Genomic DNA, 20,163 nt, shown 5'->3' with positions numbered 1-20,163 from the left:
TAATAGCCGATAGACCTTTGGGTTCATTGGTGGTGGAAAACTTTCCAACCTGCGAGTCTTGCTTGGAAGGAGAGGAAGAAGATTAGAAGGCGTCCCATCCTAAATTCTCCTTTTGTAGCCGACAATTTTGTAAGGTCTCATGAGCATTAATTAAGGAAATTTATTTATTAAATAAATAAAAAGTATCACAAGACTTAATTAAGAAATTTATTTATGAATTTTAGGAATTTTGCAGGATTTAAAATGAACTGTTATGACACATTTTAAGGGGATAAAACTATTAAATTTGATGGAAGCAAATGGTACCCAATAAAGCAAGGGATTAATTGACCTTAATAATCCCTTAGGCTAGATAACTTATGTATAAAAGAGGAAACCCTACCCTATTGTGCACTGTAGCCATACAGACCCTCACGATATTATTTCTAGATTATAAAAGCTATAAATCATAGGAGACAACTCTATTATATATTGGGATATATATATATATATATATATATATATATATATATATATATATATATATATATATATATATCAAGTTGTATATTAAATATTTAAAATTATGACTAAAATAAATTTAGTCGAGATTTATTTTCATTAGTAATTTTAATTTTTTTCTCGTCATATTATATTTAGTCAGTAATTTTAAATTTAATCAATAATTTTTAATAGATTAAAGTCTAGATCGTTTTTATTTTTTTTTACTCTGGTTAAATTTAATTGATAATTTTAATTTCTTACAATTAAAATTAAAATTAAAATTAAAATTAGATTTGATTAATAATTTATTTTTATTTTTTTATTAAAATTTAATTAGTAATTTTTAACTTTTTACTGATAAAAAATTAATTTACTAATCAAAATTAAGTTTTGTTAATAAATTAAAAATATTTATGAGTTGTATTTAATTGATATTTTTTTATAAAAATTTAATATTACACTATTATTTTTTTTTAAAAAAATTCTATCTACTCCTTCATTATCATTTTTTAAAAATTTTATTTTTCTTTCAATTTTTTAATGTTTATTAGTTAACTATTTTTGATTAAATAAATTTTCTTAATAATTTATCAAAGTTAAAATTAATAAAAATAATTTGTTTTACGAAACTCCCTCAAATATAAGATTTCAAGAAAGAGTCTATTTTACGTAATGACTATATCTAGTACTCGAACCTATTTCTCTAGGTTACATACAATAATTTATTATTGTGTCAAGACTTTCTTTCCAAGTTAAAATTGATTGATATTTTTTTAAATAGCAATTAAAATATATATTAATAATATTATATTAATTTATTATTCGTTTCCAAATTAGTTAACATAAATATTTTTTATTTTTTAAATTTTACTAATAAAGAAGTGAAGTTTATTGTTACGTGACATAGTTTGTCACTACTTCCAATTGTATAAATTATTATTGACAATATATGAAATTATTCGTTTAAATTTTATTAATAAAATTAAATGTCACCCTCAGGACATAGTTGAATTGGCTAATGCACAATAGGCAAGAGGTTGAATCTCGGTAAAGCCGAGAAAAATGCCCTTCCCACATTAGTCAATTACAGTTTTCTGATTTATCTTCTCATAACCGTATTAAGCTGCTAGGGTGACAACTTCTATTTTTTATTATAACTAATAAAATTAAACATCTTAAGTAATATTTATTTTAAAAAAATATTAAATTTTTTTTTTTTCTGTCTAGGGCGGGTTGAGACAGCCCTGGTCCGGATCCAGCAGCTGCGATGGAGCATTTCACCGAGTTCAAAGCTCCAGTTGAGCGACGCACCACGCATCCGGCACCGAGGACGTCACGAGCAGGCGAAGTTCACCGGCGATTGGGCGTGGGCTTTCGGCGCGAGCACAAGAAAGGCAAGTACAAGTTGAATTGAATATGTGAGATCTATAAGGTAGAGGATAGGAGCCTAGGGAGTTTGATGGTACACTGCAAAGTTGCTTTGCTTTGGAACGAATTGCGATTTGGGGATTTCTGAGATCCTATGGTTTGTCTCGCGATTTCATGTTTTGCTAGGTTAGGAACATTTTGTTTGTCTCGGTGCTGTGTAAGGGATTTGTTGTTCATTGTTTGAACGATTGCATAGGACGCGATTCTAGTTCTCTTCGCGAATTGCTCTGATGCGATCCCAGTTCTCTTCGCGATTTGCTCTGTATCGTGTTTTTCTTCGGGATTTTTGCAACAGCTTAAGGTTTCTGCGAGGTCTTGGATTTGAATTGGGTTTCTTCTCGGTGGAGTTTTGATTCGCCTCAAGGTTCCTTTGCGAGCTCTCTGGACGTTATCTGCTTGCATAAATGCCTAGCCGAGATGTTAGATGAGGGTATAAGTGGTGTTTGGAATTCTGTGGAGCTCCGGATTTGGTTTTAGACCCTGAGTGGTTTTGAGTTGTTTTCGATGGGTTTGATCGGTTGGCTTGTTGCTAGTCTCAATTCCCTTCGCTGCTGTTTAGAGATTTACAACTGACTTGTTATGGATTTGTTCTTCAAACTGGGTTCGGGAATTTGGTTAGAATTGGGATTGTTGAGATGTAGTGTGAGGTTGCTTTGTTCTACAGCTTGCGGAGATTTTTGGTATGGATAGGGTAGCTCTAAATGTCGTTCGACGGTGTTTATGTTTTCTTCTGGCTTCCAATTCCGATAACAGGATGTTGTTAGAGTTTTATGCCTTGTTTGATGATGTATCTGGTTGTTTTGCTGCTTTTGGACTTCCAGTCAGAAGGTCACGGGAATTGGTCTTAGAACAGTGATGTTCTCCTCTCTCCGATGATTGTTTCGTGCTGGTTTTCCATGGATTAGGGATTGTAGGGGGTTTTCGATGATGTTTCCTTTTTGTGTTCTATAGAATCCCTTGACGATTAGGATTTGTAAATAGAAGTCAATGACATTCCTTCCTTGTGTTTTCGGGTTCCTTGTCAGGTTTGGTTTTGAGATTGATTCCGAGACCATTTAGTGCTTTTGGATTCTGAATTTGATGTGAGATTTAACAAATGTGTTGGTGGGTTTTGTGTTCCGAGATATTGTGGCGAAACTTATTGAAATGTGGTTTTCCCCTAGATGCGCGGTTCTATTTTCCTCGGATTTTGATCAGATCGGGAATTGCTTCTGATGATGTGATGCTCCTTCAAGCGTTTGGTAATGGTTATGGTTGGATTTCATGAGTAAAAAGGGAATACAAAGTGGAGTTTCTTCTATCTATTTCTATATGAGTTTCTTCTAACTATTCCTATATGCTGTAGGTGTTGAATTCGAATTTAGTTTCATTATTATGAATGTATGCTGCTAGTGATTTCCATATGCTAGTCATCTGTTTTTGTGTTGTATGTTCTGCTGTTAAATGATGAGGCCCTTTAATTCTTTAAAATGAGCATAATGAGGAAATGAATAAAGCTAAGATTCCTTAAGCCTAGGTTCTGTAGTAGAAAGGTTCATGTTTAATTGCAAGTATGATGGATAGATTATGTTCATTGTATTCAACTTTATGAAAGGAATGAGCTATAGAAAATAGTATAATATAGATTGGTTTTGTTTTCTTATGTAACTAATTGGATGAGTATGAGCATATGTGGTGACAGTACGGGTTGGGTGACCCGGGATGGGCTCCAGGGAGGGTCCTTCCAAACATGACTGATACTGTAGTTTATGATTGATATTGTAAATTATTGTTAGTTTCGGCTATATGATTGCATGTTCTCTAGGAGGTACCTCTAGGTTCATGGGACTGTTGACTGACTCTAATTGTGGTTGCCGGATATGTGACATATTCACCTAATTAGTTATATAGGATAACTTGTGTATTGTATGTCTTTCTTTGATATACTATAATCGGGTTATGTTTTCCATTGACTTCTAGTTACTATTTCTGCTACCTTATGGATGTCCTATTATTCATAGTGGATTGTGCTTGCTGGGCCGTAGACTCATGATGTCTACCTTATAGGTGAGGATGACTCCCAGGAAATGACAGAAGGCCCTCGGACGGAGTAGACAAGGAGGCGGGATGGACGCACAACACTGTCCGGTATTTTAGGAGTGCAGAGCTTACTTGTCTTATTATGAGAGGTTCTTATGCTTGAGGGTTCATTGACCTTTCTAATAAACTCTTGTTTGAGAAGCTATCATGACATGGAATAAGCTAGATTATTTCGACAAAACTATATTACAGATACTTACATTGCAGATGTCGAGAGGGCTTGTTTAAATAATTTTTTTTTTTAGAGATAATCTAGGGATGTTTCAGTTGGTATCAGAGCAGTCACTCCTAAAGGACAGTGTGCGCACACCATCCCGTCAAGAACTCGACTACTTCTGTCCACATGTTTGTAAGATTTCCTTCATTATAGTTCAGAATTTGAATCGCGAATTATAATGTGCTTAAATAAACAATTTAGTTTACGTCTAGAGGTCCTTTGTTATTAGATGCAAATGTGTTCAGGTAATTTCCATAGGTGTTCAGGAAGCCATCCATTTGCAGTTATGCATGTTAGGAATGTTTTACATATTCTAGAGAATGACAGAGAATGACTGAATTAGATTGCTAAAATTTTCTTGTAACATGACTGCTAATTAGAAGAGGTAGCTTCAAATCTTAAATTTGCACTATCTTGTACATTTTCTGCGTATAAGGTTCTGGAGATTATAATTTAGGAGGAAAGCACTAGGTTTGGTTCATCTCTTGTCTCCCTCTTCCCATCGTCTCCTACTTTTCCATATATTCTTCCACTTGGGAGAAAAAAAAAAATCTTGATATTATCAAGTATATTGCTGTTTTGAAGAAGGTTCAGTTGGTGATGGGAGGACTATCACTAGATATTTCAACTTTGTTGGGGCGATTTAGTAAGGTGGAAGAGTAAGATGCATATAACAGTAGAAGTGAAGTAAAGGATCATGTTATGGATCATACTGTCAGTGAGTTTATGTGGTTACATTCTCGTACACATGGACTACTCTTCTCCTCAATTGATCTTACACAATTATACTGCCAGTAATATGAAAGAATAATCATACTGAGGTGGATTATGATTTCATTTGACTATGTTTGACATGCATCACAAGTGGAAAAGTTCCTACCTTAAATGTAACGACAATACTTGATCCTCTCCTGGTCCCTTTTGCCATTTGCACGTCAGATCACGGTCGAAATCTTACCAAAATTGGCTACGATTTCCCTTAGGTTCACTTTCCCACCTAGGTTATGTTGGAGCAATCTAGGTGTCATAAGTTTTGATATTTGGGCAAAGTTCATGTTAGGACTAATGTTGTATTTGATATGCATTGTGAGTGTGCAGGATATAGATACAACAAGAAAAGTCTAAGTGTGATTTTGGCAAAAGAGAAAAGTCCAAGTGAAGTCTTAGCGGTGTAAGTTCAAGTATGTAGTCTTGACGATGTAAGTCCAAGTGTGACTTGATATTGGTTGAAGTCCTGGAGGTGAGGAGCCTCTTAGCAAAGAAAGACCTAACAACTAGGACGAGACCGAAGGAAGCTCCAAAGGACAAGACGTGAAGGATGGGGAGACATCCAAGGGACGCAAGATTGATAGAGGAGGTTAGAAGGCAAGGCCAAGGTTGTGCGGACAAGGGTGAGTGCATGAGAGATTGTACCCAGTGTAAAATTCTAGGTTTAGGGTCTTACTAGCCGTTGGGGGGGTACTGTAACAGTCGACTGGTACATTGTAGCAGTCTATTGGTATCGAACCGTTGGTCTGTAACAGTCAAATTCCATTTAGGACCAGTCAATTGGTGTCTTTACCAATCGACTGGTGGCGAGAAACACAGCTAAATGTTTCCTTCCGAGCTCTATTTAATAGAGCTTAGGGTGCTTGGCCATGGTTGACAATAATAGAGGTTGTTAACCCCTATTAGAGTCTTTAAAACTCTCCTTGTGATCCAAGTGCTATATATATATATATATATATATATATATATATATATATATATATATATATATATGCTACAAACCTTACCTACGATTTTGTTCGGACTAGACTCGGGGCGCTTGGAATTAATCCAGACACCCGTATGTGAACTTGTCCAGGTGTCTGGAATGAATCCAGGTGCCTGGATTATTCTCTTAATTTTTTTTTTTTATTTTGGGATATATTATATGTATTTAAGATTCAAAATTTTAAGATTTAGGAGTTGAGTCATACTATGTCTGAGCCAATAAGATTTTTCCACTAGGGTTAAGGTTTCCCTCTAGGATTATAGTATTCAAAATTAAAAATTTTAGATACTCACGGGGTATATTATATGTATTTATAGTTTAAGATTTTAGGATTTAGGGGTTAGGTTATAATGAATTTAAGCTAATAAGATTTTCTTTCTAGGGTTTAGATTTCTTTCTTGGTTATATTTTTCAAGATAAAAAATTTTAGACGATAACATAGTTTAATATATATATTTTTAGGATGTTTTGAGAAATTTTTAATTTTTTAAAAATTTTTAAAAAAAATAGAGTTGGGACGCAAAGATTAAATCCGCACGCTAATAGAGGCTCCCTTAGCATAATAAAAATAATAAAAAATCGAAGTGCAAAACCGTCTGCAGAATAACATATTATATATATATATATATTATCTATAAAAAAATATAAGATATATATTTTAACAATTTACTTTTATAATAAAAACTAAGGTTTAGGTTTTAGGTTTTCCCGACCCGACTCTGATCCTTTTCACCCTTCTCTTGTCGCTCCCCGTTGCTCGTGGCCGCAGTGCTCGTCGCCGCACCTCATTGCCTCACTCGTAGTCAAGGTAAGATCTCACCACTCCCTCTCTTTGCTTCTTTATCTTCTCCACCGATCCGGTGTCAGAACGGCGTCTCGGTGCCGATCTAGTGCCGGAACGATAAAAACCGCCGGTATCAAGCTGGCACGGATTGACACTGAAAACCCTGGACTAACCATTACGATATAACTGCATGCTCACTTAGAACTAGGATTACTTTAACTTATACATCTCACAAAACTTAACCAAAACCCTGAATGTGATTCTTGATCCATAATGCTTATCATGATGCATTACTTTGGGTCAAGAAATCATACGGGATACCGATCATAATAGGTGCCTAATCATAGGAAGATTTGTGCGTAATCAATATGCACTAAGTCCGAAGATCATGATTGGATATCCCTAAAATTTTTCAAAATTTTAGGGTCTCAAAACAAGGTTTTAACAAGCCTCAGTCGACTGATAGAGTCGACTGAGCAACATTCTGATTACATGGAATGCCTGGGAGTCGATTTGAGGAATCGTCTGACAAATTTCATTAGGTATAGAATGTCACAGTCAACTTAGGAAGTTGACTGTTCACGTTCTTTACCAAAGAAAATATGCGAGAGTCAATTCATGGAATATCTTAAGAAGTAGTGAAGCCTCTTGTCTCAATGCTGCCCTAAGTCCAGATTCTAATGTTTTGATATTTACTTTAGATTTTTCTAATGATCTATTTAGACAAATAATAATTGAATGACACTTCTTAATAGATGCTACCTCCTCATTGCATGATGATCCTTCATCATATGACTTCTCTGAGCTGCTACCATTTGAGCTCCCAACTATGTACTTAATTGCCATTAATGCTAGGTGCCTTCCCATCTTTTCAATCTGCTCACCATTTGAATATTTTGATGACGATAACTCATCTCATGTTGCCTTTAATGTTTTCTTTCCTCTTTTCTTGAGTTTTGGGCTTTTGAGTTCAGGACAGTTTGCTTGTAGTGCCCTTTCCTGTACATTGAAAACACACTACATTAGACTTTCATTTTAAACTAAATTTCTTCTTACCTTCCCTTTTGATTTCTTCTGAGAGGTTCTTAGGTTGTCTTCTATTGAACCTTCTGCCTTTACTCATGATCTTCCTCATGAGATTGGCAATCCGTGAGGATGAAGTGTCACTATTGCTTTTGGACTCTCCTTTAGATTCTGGTGCAATTTGTTTCTTTTCCCCCTTCTTTTTTGGCTCTCGTATCTACTTTGGCCTTCAAATCTTCAAGAAGAGCTATACCATTCTCTTTAAACTTGTTGTCAACTTGTTCATGTAGTTCAAATTCACAAAATAATTCATCTAATTTTACAGTAGAGAGATCCTCAGACACCTTATATGCATCTACGATGAATGACCAAAGAGTGCTCCTAGGAAATGTCTTAAGTGCATACCTAATTAGGTCTTGATTTTCAACACCCTCTCTAATAGAGCGGAGATCATTTAGAAGTTTCTTAAACCTGCTATGCAATTAACTAATAGACTCACCTTCCTTTACTGTACAATTTTGTAATTGATTAATTAGTAAATCCCTTTTTATGAGCATACTTCGCTGAGAAAGTTACAGAGCACAAGGAAGATTGCTAGAAAAATCTTGTTTTTTTGTGTGCCTATGAGAATGCAACAAGCATTTCTATAATTTTCACCATCAGTTGACTCATTATGTTCCATCACCTTGATCTTATTATATCATGCAACTTTTAGTATGTCAAAATCTTTGGAATCATCCATATTACCTTTTGATTTTGTCCAGTTGACTATATACTCCTTACCATCAATTGTGCTGTGGAAGAGTCAACTTTCAAAATCGACTCAATCATTTTATTTGATTTGGAATTAAAGCAGTTGACTCTCCAATATTCTATTCATTTCCAAAATTCATCCGTCTGTGCATGCATAAGAGTCGACCACATGCAAAACCATAACCTCAACCTCAACGATCATTCATGGTATCAATTAGTTGACTCCAATAGCCCACATAGTCAACTAATATCATACCGCGAATTTGAGCTTGTTCAAATTTGAGGTTTGCAACAGTTATCTTGATATTAATCGACTTAACCTATCTACGAGTTGAGTCTGCCTAACTGAACCTACCTCCATCCCAGTGTTACAGGTTCTCAAAGCTCTTAGGTTTAGAGGTATACCTAATGGCAGAAGGTCTACATGCCAACTGGTCTTCCGTGCCCGGAGTTTCACCGCTCTGGGTCTTCCTCTGCCTAGTATCCAACCTTCTTTGCTTGCCTGCCTTTGCAAGGCCCTTTTTGGACGTCATCTACTTAGCATCTAACCTCTCTTGCATGTTAGATCTTTCACCATGTTCGCTTGCCTTGCATCCGATCTTTCTTGCTTGCTAGGTCATCCTTGCCAAGTCCTTTCTTGGACTTCATCTGCCTAGCATCTAACTTTCCTTGTCTACTAGGACTTTCACTAACATGTCAAGTAATCTGCCACCCGCACACCTGACACATCACATCATATCATAACAATCATTTAATTTAAACATGGTCCAAATATCAAAATCATATAATACACATACTTGGGTAGATTGCTTCAACAATCTCCCTAAATCATGCAACATGACATCAACTATGATGGTTGACTTAGACCTTGATCCTTTGACTTGTTGTTCCTTGTTCCTTTTTCACCTCTGTTTTAGTGTTCTCTCTCCTCATTATCCTTCGTACCATATTGGCTATTCTGAGCTTAGGCTCTCTCTATCATCCCTTGACTTGGACTCAAGTTTGACCTTGTGCTTTGACTTTGACTTTGTGACTTAAGTTTGACTGCAATCAAAGCTATACCTTTCTAGATTTAAGGTTAGAAGTTCAAATTCATAGAATAATTCATCTAACTGAATTAAAGATAAATTCCAAAACACCTTATACGCATCCACCATGGATGCTCATAATGTTGTTCGGGGAAAGATTATAAGGTCTCGGTTTTCAAGCCGCTAACTGATGGCATGGAGCTTGTTCAAAATTTCCTACTTCCTTCATTTGACAATTCTAGAGTTGACTTAGAAGGAGATCGCTTTGAGTTACTCTTGAGTCACAAATTTCCTCATGAAGCTCAATCAGTTTGTCTCACAACTCCTTGGTGCTACTGAACCGACCAACCTTGCTAAGTTGTTCTTGAGCCAAGCCACCACATTGGAGGGTCCAAGTGGCTTTAGCATTAGCTCGTGTTTTCTTCCTTTTGTCACTAGTTCATTTGTCGAACTCCAGTGGTTGTACAAGTTTATCTTTAGGTACTTTGTAATCATTTTTGAAATGAACTATATTTCAATGTTAATCTTACGGTAATACTCCATCTTTCCCCTTTTAATAAGAAAAATGATTGTCATCAAAGAGAGGGATGAATAGTACTCTAATCTTCAAAGATGGTCATATCAATAAAAGAAATTTCTCAAGACGTTGAAAGGACTCTTTCAAATACCAACTAGAATTAGACGCCTGACTTCTAATGTGTGGCTCGATGATTAGATTTTTAGATTAGGGTATGTTAGTTTAGCTTCAATTGCTCAAACAGGTGGACCATGAAAAATCCCAGGTTGTGGCAAGTCACAAGCGGACTTCTTTTGGCAGACACAATCCGTAGATAGAATCTTTTGTAAACATCCACAAGTCCAAATTTTCTTATCTAAACTTTAACTAAATCTTCTCTAAGTTTGGTTTAAATTAGGGTAAGGCAACTCTAGTAAAGTTGCACCAGGAAAAATCCTAGCTCGCGGTGAGTCGCAAGCAGGCTTCATTGGATAGTCAAAATCCTTAGACATAACCTTTCCTAAGGCACCGCTTGGTTTGCATGATAGGATTATTGATGGATTATAAATTTGAGTGATAATAATGTTTTAGATGTGCATATTTAGTAAAGTATGATAAATTTTTTTTGTTTGGCATGAATTTTATGGTAAGGATAAAAGTGAGTTATTTATTATATGACCAAAATGCCCCCAACCTTCTTAATTTTGGATGCAAATAAAAAGCTGCATTCCTCTTTCATACTAAAAGGGTCATTTTAAGGCAAAGGCTAAAAGTGTCATTTTAATATGCTACCCATTGTGATTCACAATACCTGGGCCAAAGAGTGATCCATTATCTAACTTATATAGTGATATATTCACTCAAAGTCAGTTATCATTGACTTAGTTAAAAAGAAGTCAAACATGGATTAAAAACATAATCCTACCCTAATCAACCCTACCAAACGGGTCCTAAATATGCACAAGCCCAAATTCCCCTATCTAAATACACCACAACCTACTTTGATAATAATTATAGGATCATTTAAGGCATTAGAGGAGATGAATAGTATATTTTCAAAAAGTTAATTATTTTTTGAAATAATTATGCTAATTCGAGTACACAACGGAAAATAAAAGCGTTGGATTTTATTAAACTAATTATAAAGAAAAGTGCAAATAATAATAACAAGAATAAGATAGGTGACACATGTATTTAATGTGGTTTGGTAGCCCTTAGGTTTTTACTTCACGGCCTAGTGATTTGTTAGGTGAATCACTAGGTTTCAGAGGTGGATCAATTTTTCCCGATAAAAACTTGAGCATAATAATAAATAATAATTGAGCTGAGAGAGCCATATGGAAATGCAAACAAGGCCGGATATAGAGACAACTAAATAAATAAATAAAAGTATAGAAGTTAATAAAAATGGTGAGTGCCCAATATTTATCTTCTACGTCAAGGCAAATCCCATCAAACATCTCATTTATTCGCCGGTTGACTAAAGGAGAATTTTAATTGATTGTTTATTTCCATTAATTTGAAACTCCTATTGATTTCTCAATAAGGTCAACACCTAGTTATAAGCAAGGAATGAATCTCGAGTTGTGCCGACAGAAACAAACGGTTTTTACTTATATAGACCGGTACAACATGCACAACAATTTCGTGTGTGTCATCATGTGCAACAATTTCACGTACGTCACGTGCGTGCAACATAAGAAAGAAGGAATCAATTGGGGATGACGAAAGATTAGCTCGGCGAGGCTACCAGCAAAAGATCAATAGCTGCGGCAAGGCTAGAAAAAATTGTGTGCGTGGAAGGGGAGGCCGCGGTAGCAGCAGAATCACGAGAGGAAGAATCGAGAAGGAAAAATAGGATTATATTAAAAGTTTTAATTAAAATCATTATATTATATATATAATTTCTAATTTCTAATTAATTATTATATAGATATTATAATTATATATTATATTAATTAATAATTAATTTAATAAACTATTAATTAATTAATATAATTTTTTATTTTTATTATTTTTATTAAAAAAATTAAAGTTAGATAATTTATATAATATATAATTATATAATTATAAATATATAAATTTGATTTTAGAATGCATTATATATATATATATATAAACTATAATTATAAAATGTATAATTTTTTATTTTCATTATTTTTATTAAAAAATTAAAAATTAAAGGTAGATAATTTATATAATATATAATTAAATAATTATATAATTTAAAATAATTTTAAAATCAAACTTTAAATTATTTTATAAATTAAAAATAGATTAAAATTTTATAAAAATATTTAAAAAAAATTTCAAAATTTATAAATAATTTCAAAATTTATAAATAATTTCAAAATTTTATAAATAATTCTAAAAATTTTAATTGTTAAAAAATATATAAATTTTTTAAATAAATTTGATTTTAGAATGCATTATAAGCTTTATATATATATATATATATATATATATATATATATAAACTATGATTATAAAATGTATATTATATAAATTAGGATCTTTGTGTTAATTTATATATAGATAATAAGTATTTTTTTAGAATCAATTTGAAATTTGGAACCGTGAATATTAACATAGCTCTCTACTTCTTATGAAACACATTTTTGTTGATATAAATGTCTAATCTTTACGCCTAAGAAATATTTTACATTACCCGTTCTTTATTTCGAAAGTTTTGAGAAAGATATGCTATCAAGTTATATAAAATTAATATACAACTTATTTAAAATTATATATATAAGGTATCGAAACTGTATCGGTACAATACGATACCAAAACTATATCGTTCTGGTTTAGGACTGAAATCTTGGCACCAGTTGAGATTTTAAACCTTGGTTATAAGGGAACTACCCTTGTCCCACATATACAATTTGTTCCCTTACAACACTTAACTTTATCTAGATAATCTTATTTTGGATTTTCTTACACTTGCCAAATATTAATTTTCTTAATCTATCAGAACTTCTTATCTTACTAAATGTCTAGTTTTGTTGACTCATTTGGATTTTCTCTTACTCTGGTCCGGTTGACCTATCAAAACTTTCTTTGCCAAATATTTAGTCTATTGACCCATCTAGACTTAACCTATCAAATGTTTGGTTTATCAATCTATTTGGACTTTCTCTACAAAACGTCTAGTCTTTCTAATCTTTCTGACCTTTCTCTGTTAGATATTTGGTCCTACTGACTCATCAGGGTTTTCTCTATCTTGTCAAGTTTTCATGCTCTTGTGCACTTGATATACATATTAGATCGCATAATAACTAACTTTAAATCTTTTGTCATACATCAAAACATTGGGCTAATTGCTCAATGCCTACTTGCACTGACCAGCTGAGCAGGAGGTCAAGTTGGGAAGTGTAGTCAAGAAGGCCAAGTCGATAGGTTTGCTGAGCACACGGAGGCTTATGATTAAACACAATTTCTTTAAAATAAGTTTGTCCCTCTTCGACTGTGTCTAGAGGTTTAAATGGATGTTTGTTTTCCAAGATATAATAACTACGTTAGCAATCAAGCATTGGTTGTTTGTGGCTAATGCTACTACTTATGGAAGAACCTCCTCTATTTATAAGCTCGAAATTCTGACACTTAGTGACCATGATTTGACTATTAATGTGTTTGTTTCAAGTTTGAGGTAACAAGAAAATAATCTGAGTGACAACTAACTAATTAGTTGGTAAATATAATGCAAATATTGCACATGTACATGCAGTAGAAGTACAATATAAAGATATAGTACCTTGCAATTTGCATGGGTTTTAATTAATTTTTCACATTTTATTAATCCATGCGAGCTGCTGCATAATTTTTTATCTATATATACACTCACATTACATGCCTTTCCATCCATCACCATCATTGTCCAAATTTTACAATTTAGTTTGTTAATGCCAGCATCATTAATTTGAATTATGCATACTTTAATTATTAGTTAGCAATTAATACTAATTAACATTCCATTCAAACTGCCAATTATGGAAATCATAAGTATAACATAAAAATGCCTCATTAAGCGCAGTTCAAGAGAATCATCATTTGGGTACTTGAGGCAAAAGATCCATTTTAAACCAACAATGTTCATGGGGTGGTTTGGTAAACTAAAGTCTGAGTGTGGTTACAAAGAAGTGTTAAATTTGATGGTCACCATTGTACATGAATTTAGATCCTTGACTACTTTTATAAAGTAGGTCGGTTCAATGATAATGTAGACATCATTGGAGCTCTTGTAGAAGATATAAGAGAGGCACATCGAGAACAATCCTCATAACTGTCACTAAGGGAAAGAGAATGTTGGAGAGAGTATTGGTGCAATGATGCACCAAGTGGGTGAGTTTTACCTAGTGGTTTTGATGTGTTTGACAAAGGTTCAAGCTAGGTTAATATTGTTTTTGCTGAAGAGTTTTGTCAAGTGTTTAGATGCATAAATTTTCACTAAAATCGCTTATGGAGTAGTTGGAAAAGTTCACAATGATTAAGGTTAACTAAATACTTGGCACAGAGAGAAATCTAGTAAGTCTAACAAGAGATATAGATGAAAATGTCTAAGTAAGTCGATGTTGGGCAAATACTTGGCAAATAAAGAATTCTAACAAGAGTTGGCAAAAAAGAAATCCTAGTAGATAAAGATTAAATGAATTAGTCAAGGATGAAGTCCAAAGGTAAGACTCTTGGTAGATGGAAGAAGACTTGAGGGTAAGCACTGAGAAATACATAGATTCTTCTATAATTTTTGAAAAATCTTGAAAACTCATACAAAACATTATCTGTGTCAAGCCTTATTGGTGAAAAATAATTTTCTTTGAAAATAACTTTTATTTTTAAAGATTAATACAAAGTTGAAAATATTCTCCCTAACTTTATATCAACATAACCAATATTGGTGACTTCTACCACATGGTAGGCAACACCAAAGTTTTTGAAAAATTATTTTTTGGGATACATGCACATCACTTGAGCATGAGCTTTTCCCATGATTGGCCAACATCTTGTTTATGTGAATTGATGATACTTAGTTCATTTGGATGTGCTATATCAAACATCTTGAACTTAGTTCATCATCCTAACATTTCACTTGTTTTTATGTCTAAATGCGATTAACCCTCTAACACTAGATGCCAATTGATGTCAGTAGTCCTTAATTATATGAAACTTGTAACTAAAAATTAAAAATTCATACAAGTCAACTAATAAAAAAAATACATATATAAAATGCTCCATGACATATAACAAAAGCCTAAAACGTATAACTAGCATGAAATCAACAAATAAGAGACATCAATACATGACATGCAAAACATCATAGAATCAAAATATAGAGACATGTGTTGTATGAATAATCAATCCTAATTATACACCAATTCTACTAATGCCAAAAATATCAAATTTGATACATGTGTTGATTAACTCCCTCAAAGTACTAGATCTCTAAATCTTGACATGTTGCATTAAACTCTAACATAGAGTCATTTCTTCATACATAAAAATCTTCTAGCTTATAATCCATCAAATAGCATAAACCTATCCCAATGTATCAATTTTCTTAAATTGAATTTTTTAAACAAATTGGCACACTCTAAACCTCCTAGAGTAGGGTTGAATCATTCTTTTTCAAGGTAATCCTATACCTCAAAAGCACCTCAAAATGATAATATTACAGTGGTTTACTACTATCCTAATGGTAGTTGGCACATCTGACACTCATTTAACATTACACTCTTAGGAATACAAAACCTATAAGAGGTTCTTGTGTTCACAAGATATTCACTATGGATAACCTCCCTTGATACCTTCCTAATAACCCTCTTAGCCTTAGCATTTGTGTCCTTTTCGAGGTTAACCCTGGGTATGGTCTCCCTCATTTCCTTGACACTACTTTTAGATCTACTCTTGTACTCTTGGTTCTAGGTTATATAGTCAAATGAAATTTAAAGTCTGTTTCTGAGAACTGCTTTAGATTTCATCCCCGATTTATTGCTGTGATTGTGGAGTTTGATTTACTTTTGATAGAGTTGATAAGCTTTTCTAAGAAACATGATGGAATTAAGGCAGTTTAAGTTTCAAATTGTATTCTTTTTTTTTTTTTTGTAATTATTGGATCTTGATTCTGTTAAGAATTCTTTTAGGATTTCTCCTAATTCTATTTTGGTTTTCTTTTTTATCCCTGATTTACTGATTTGATTGGGGAATTCAAGTTACCTTTGCTAGGGTTGGTAAGCTTCCCTGAGAAAACATGATGAAATTAGGGCAATTTAAATATCATTTTTTTTTTTTGTAATTGTTGGATCTTGATTATATTAAATAATTGCTTGCAGTGTCAGCTTTCGTATATTTCAATGGAGTTGGGAAAAAGGAAGGAGAGAAAACGGAAAGAAAGTCATTTAAAAGGAAAAGAAGGGATACCTGGCAATTCAGCTAATTGTTTCTTTAACTTGTAATCTTCTAGTTAAGTTAAGGAATACCTGGCAATTCTAGAAGTTGAAAGTTATGAAAGCATTCTTTTAGTTTTTATTGTTTCATTTAAAACACTTGGAATTGGAATACCTAAAATATAAAAGTAGTTATAATTAAAATATGCTCATGAAAGCATCAAAGTAACCAAATGAAAAGTTAAAATCATCTTCAAATAACATATAATCTTTAGATAATGGAAATAATTTGTTAAGGCATAGTCTAAAAGTACACAAACACATATATCACAAAAGATAGAAGCAGCAGAAAAACTATATATATATATAGATATAAATCAACTTATCACTCCAATTAACTTTTTCAGTAAAAATTATACTAGAATTACTAAATCAACTTTAAACTTTTTTAGTAATGCTTAGATTCTTATTAGGTAATTAGCATAAAATTCAACCATCAAACTTGCTACCAACAAGAATAAATAGATAACATAGTATCCTTAGTCTATGAAGATATATTGGATCATACAAAGAATTATATAATCAGGTGCATTATAATAGTTAGCTTTTATTTGATATTCAACCAAATTCTAAGCACGACAAACATAATTAATTATACCTACAATTCAATCTCTTTTCATTTTAGAATTGCTTATCATAATCGTTAATTTGTTTTATATTAACATTCTTTTGTAGGAACTATGGCTGAAAAAAGAAGAAAATTTGAGATAACAAGTTTCCAGTCATGTTTGTCAGATGCTGTTACAAAAATTACAAGCTGGCATGAGATTTCAGTGGCTGCAACAGTGCAATATAACGAAGAGAAAGAACAATGTTTACACAACCTTCATAAACAGGGAAAAAAACTGAAAAAATATAAAGAATTAAAGAGAGAGAATGAAAGAAAACTGGAGGAAGTGGAGAAAGAATACAAGTCAATTTTGGAGGAAGTTCAGAAAGGAAATCAGATTCTGTTGAATCTGATAAAAAGTTCAAATGCTACTCTCAGACAGAGCACATCTTATAAGGGTAATGAAAATTCAATGAATACTATTTTTGATGTAGACGTGGAAGATGAAGACCATGTTGCTTCAGAAAAAAGTGTAGAAATAAGTGGCCCAGTCAGAAAGAAGTTGAAGAGGAATGAGGATGAAGTAGAAGTTGAATAACATTTTTTGATTTCTTTATCCAAATTTATGTTTTGAGCATTATATGATCTGATACTATATCTTGTTTTCTAGTTGGTCTATTTTGGTGACTACTCTTTTTAAGTGGAATTTCAATACAGTTAAAACCTATAATGCCGTTTCCAGTTTCCAGGCATATCGATGTCTTTCAGGCATATCAACATTTGAGGTTCCATTTTATTGGTCATCTTTCAATTAGTCTTCGTAAGCTTGACGATTTCTTCCTTTTTGTTTATGAATGTTGGATATTTACACTCACGAGGTCGATTATGGATCTTAACTTATTAGACGTCCTGACTCAATTAAGTATACAGTTTGCAAGAGTAAGCAACTAACAGTCAGATATACCTTTATATTCTGTATAAGATAAAAAATAATTGTCCACAAACACGAAGGAAGTTTTAAAAATATTGATAAAAAATAAATTAATAAGAAAAACTTTGAAATAAAAGCACATATGTACAAATACATAGGGATGTAAATGAGCTGAATCGAGTTGAATAGTATTAGGCTCGAGTTCGGCTCGTTTAAGTTATATTTGGGCTCGAGTTCGGTTCGAACTCGAATCGAACTTTTATTACAAGGCTCGAGCTCGGCTCGTTTTGAAATTATTAAGCTCGCGAACAGTTCGAGTTTGACTCGTTATTAGCTCGATTATCATAATTAACGAGCCTAATTCATTAAGTAAGCTCAGGTTTATTTTCAGTTTCATTTTAGAGCTTATTTTTGTGGTTTGTTTTAAAGTTCGTTTTAAGGTTCGTTTTATAACTCGTTTTTTTGCTCGTTTTAGAACTCATTTTTTGGCTCGATTTAAGATTCATTTTTTGGCTCGTGAGCCTACAAACGAATATGTTCACGAGCTCACGAGCCGAATATCCTTAACCTCGAGCTCTGCTCGATAAAACTATTGAGCTCGAAATTGAGATCGAGCTCGAGTTCGAGCTCGGCTCGATAAGATAAACGAACGAACTCGAACGAGTTTTTTATCGAACTGAACTCTGAATAACTCTCGAACCGTTTGATTCATTTATATCCCTAGAATACAAGAGAGATGATAGAAGGAGAGGTGGTTCTTTGACAATTCATAGAGAATTGAAACTAAAGGAAAAAAAGTGGGATAAAAGCCTAAAATATTATTTAGGCGGTTTAAGTGATTAGGTGGGTAAATAGTGATTTCGGATTAGAGTTATTAATTAGCTAGTTTAAATTCGGTTTAACACTGTGAATTGAGTAAGGTAATAAAATCTAGATCGGATGGGTATAGGGATATTTAGGTCAAATTAATGTGTTGGTAACCAAAATGATAAACTCCTACCCTCTTTGTCTCTTTCTTTAATTCATTGATCGCTGCAAGAGTAATTTAACGGTAGCAAGAACGAAATTAATGTGAAGGCGGTCATGTGGATTACGAAGTTTATCTGAGAGTGAAGGTGGTCGTGGTCATGTGGTTTTTTAGGTTGTAAGGAGTCTTAATGGTGTTATACATTACTTATTTTATATCTCAAAAGAGGTGTTAAAATATTATTAGAAAATCAGTTTAAAAATTTCCACGTGATGGGGCCTGATATGATTTAGGATTTAGGGTTAAAATGTTTCGTGCTCATGTTAGTATTTTTTAACCGATTTTTTTAATAACATTTTAACACCTTCTGAGAAGTCGAAATAAGCAATGAATGACATCATTGGACTCCTTACAATCTTAAAAATTTACAAGACTTGAAATGAGTCTAAATGAATATGTCTAGATCCATTAGTGGATTTTGACTAAAACTTACTAATAGACCTAGATAAGTCTGATTAGACCCATTTTAAATCCTATGAATTTTTAAGGTTGCAAGGAGTTAAACAGCGCTATCTATTGTTTATTTTAGCTTCTCGGAATGCATTAAAATATTAATGGAACAATCGACTAAAAAAATACCATGTTAGACCTGATATGAAACATATCATACCCATATTAGGCCTAATATAAAACTATATCGATCCCAATGTGAGTCTCATATGAGACATATCAGGCTCATGCTAAGATTTTAGCTTATGAATATATTTTTTTGGGTGGATTTTCAACATCTAGAAATCAAGTCACTGTTTTTCTATCTGAGGATCGAGAACTGTGCTTCGATGAATAAGTACCAGTGTGATTTGTCTGATTGTTAATAAATATTTCTTAAAGATAAAAGTCACAAAACAAATTGAACTCATAAACACATACTGCAGAGAAACATCCACATAAAATGATGCGGTGGTAAAAAGAACATATTGAGGATGAGTCAAAGGTGGGAAAAGCTACCGACATAAAGGTCAAAGTCAAGACGATCAAAAGAATCACTCGATCACCAAAGTTACCCAAGCGGAAGACAATGGGCCGATCGGATATGAAAGGTCTAATCGGGCATTAATACCAACTTAGTAATAGGAGGGCCCAAGATCAAGGTACCGCACAAAGGCTCGTCCGACCACCTTGCTCATCCAGCCAGGCGAGAGGCAACACACCATTAGCCGGACAACTA

General features: G+C 33.2%; 1 protein-coding gene across 11 annotated transcripts; it reads left to right on the top strand.

Moving 5' to 3' along the window:
* Positions 1-1,708: 1,708 nt before the first annotated feature.
* Positions 1,709-17,760, top strand: LOC121970767. 11 transcript variants are annotated; one of them, XM_042521705.1, is made up of 5 exons: positions 1,709-1,877; positions 3,958-4,038; positions 4,236-4,339; positions 16,374-16,472; positions 17,163-17,760. In XM_042521705.1, exons 3-5 carry the CDS (start codon positions 4,249-4,251, stop codon positions 17,633-17,635), a joined length of 663 nt encoding a protein of 220 aa, XP_042377639.1. In that variant the 5' UTR covers positions 1,709-1,877; positions 3,958-4,038; positions 4,236-4,248; the 3' UTR covers positions 17,636-17,760. The 11 variants fall into 11 exon arrangements, 4 of the variants coding, with proteins under 4 accessions (XP_042377639.1, XP_042377635.1, XP_042377636.1 ...); XM_042521701.1 differs by lacking the exons at positions 3,958-4,038; positions 4,236-4,339 and adding an exon at positions 3,075-3,152; XR_006109013.1 differs by lacking the exon at positions 1,709-1,877 and having other exon boundaries at positions 3,962-4,038; positions 16,374-16,503.
* The last annotated feature ends 2,403 nt before the right edge of the window (positions 17,761-20,163 follow it).

This window comes from Zingiber officinale, chromosome 4A (assembly GCF_018446385.1).
Source record: "Zingiber officinale cultivar Zhangliang chromosome 4A, Zo_v1.1, whole genome shotgun sequence".
NCBI classification, from domain to species: domain Eukaryota; kingdom Viridiplantae; phylum Streptophyta; class Magnoliopsida; order Zingiberales; family Zingiberaceae; genus Zingiber; species Zingiber officinale.
This window is presented reverse-complemented; position numbering and strand designations above follow the sequence as displayed.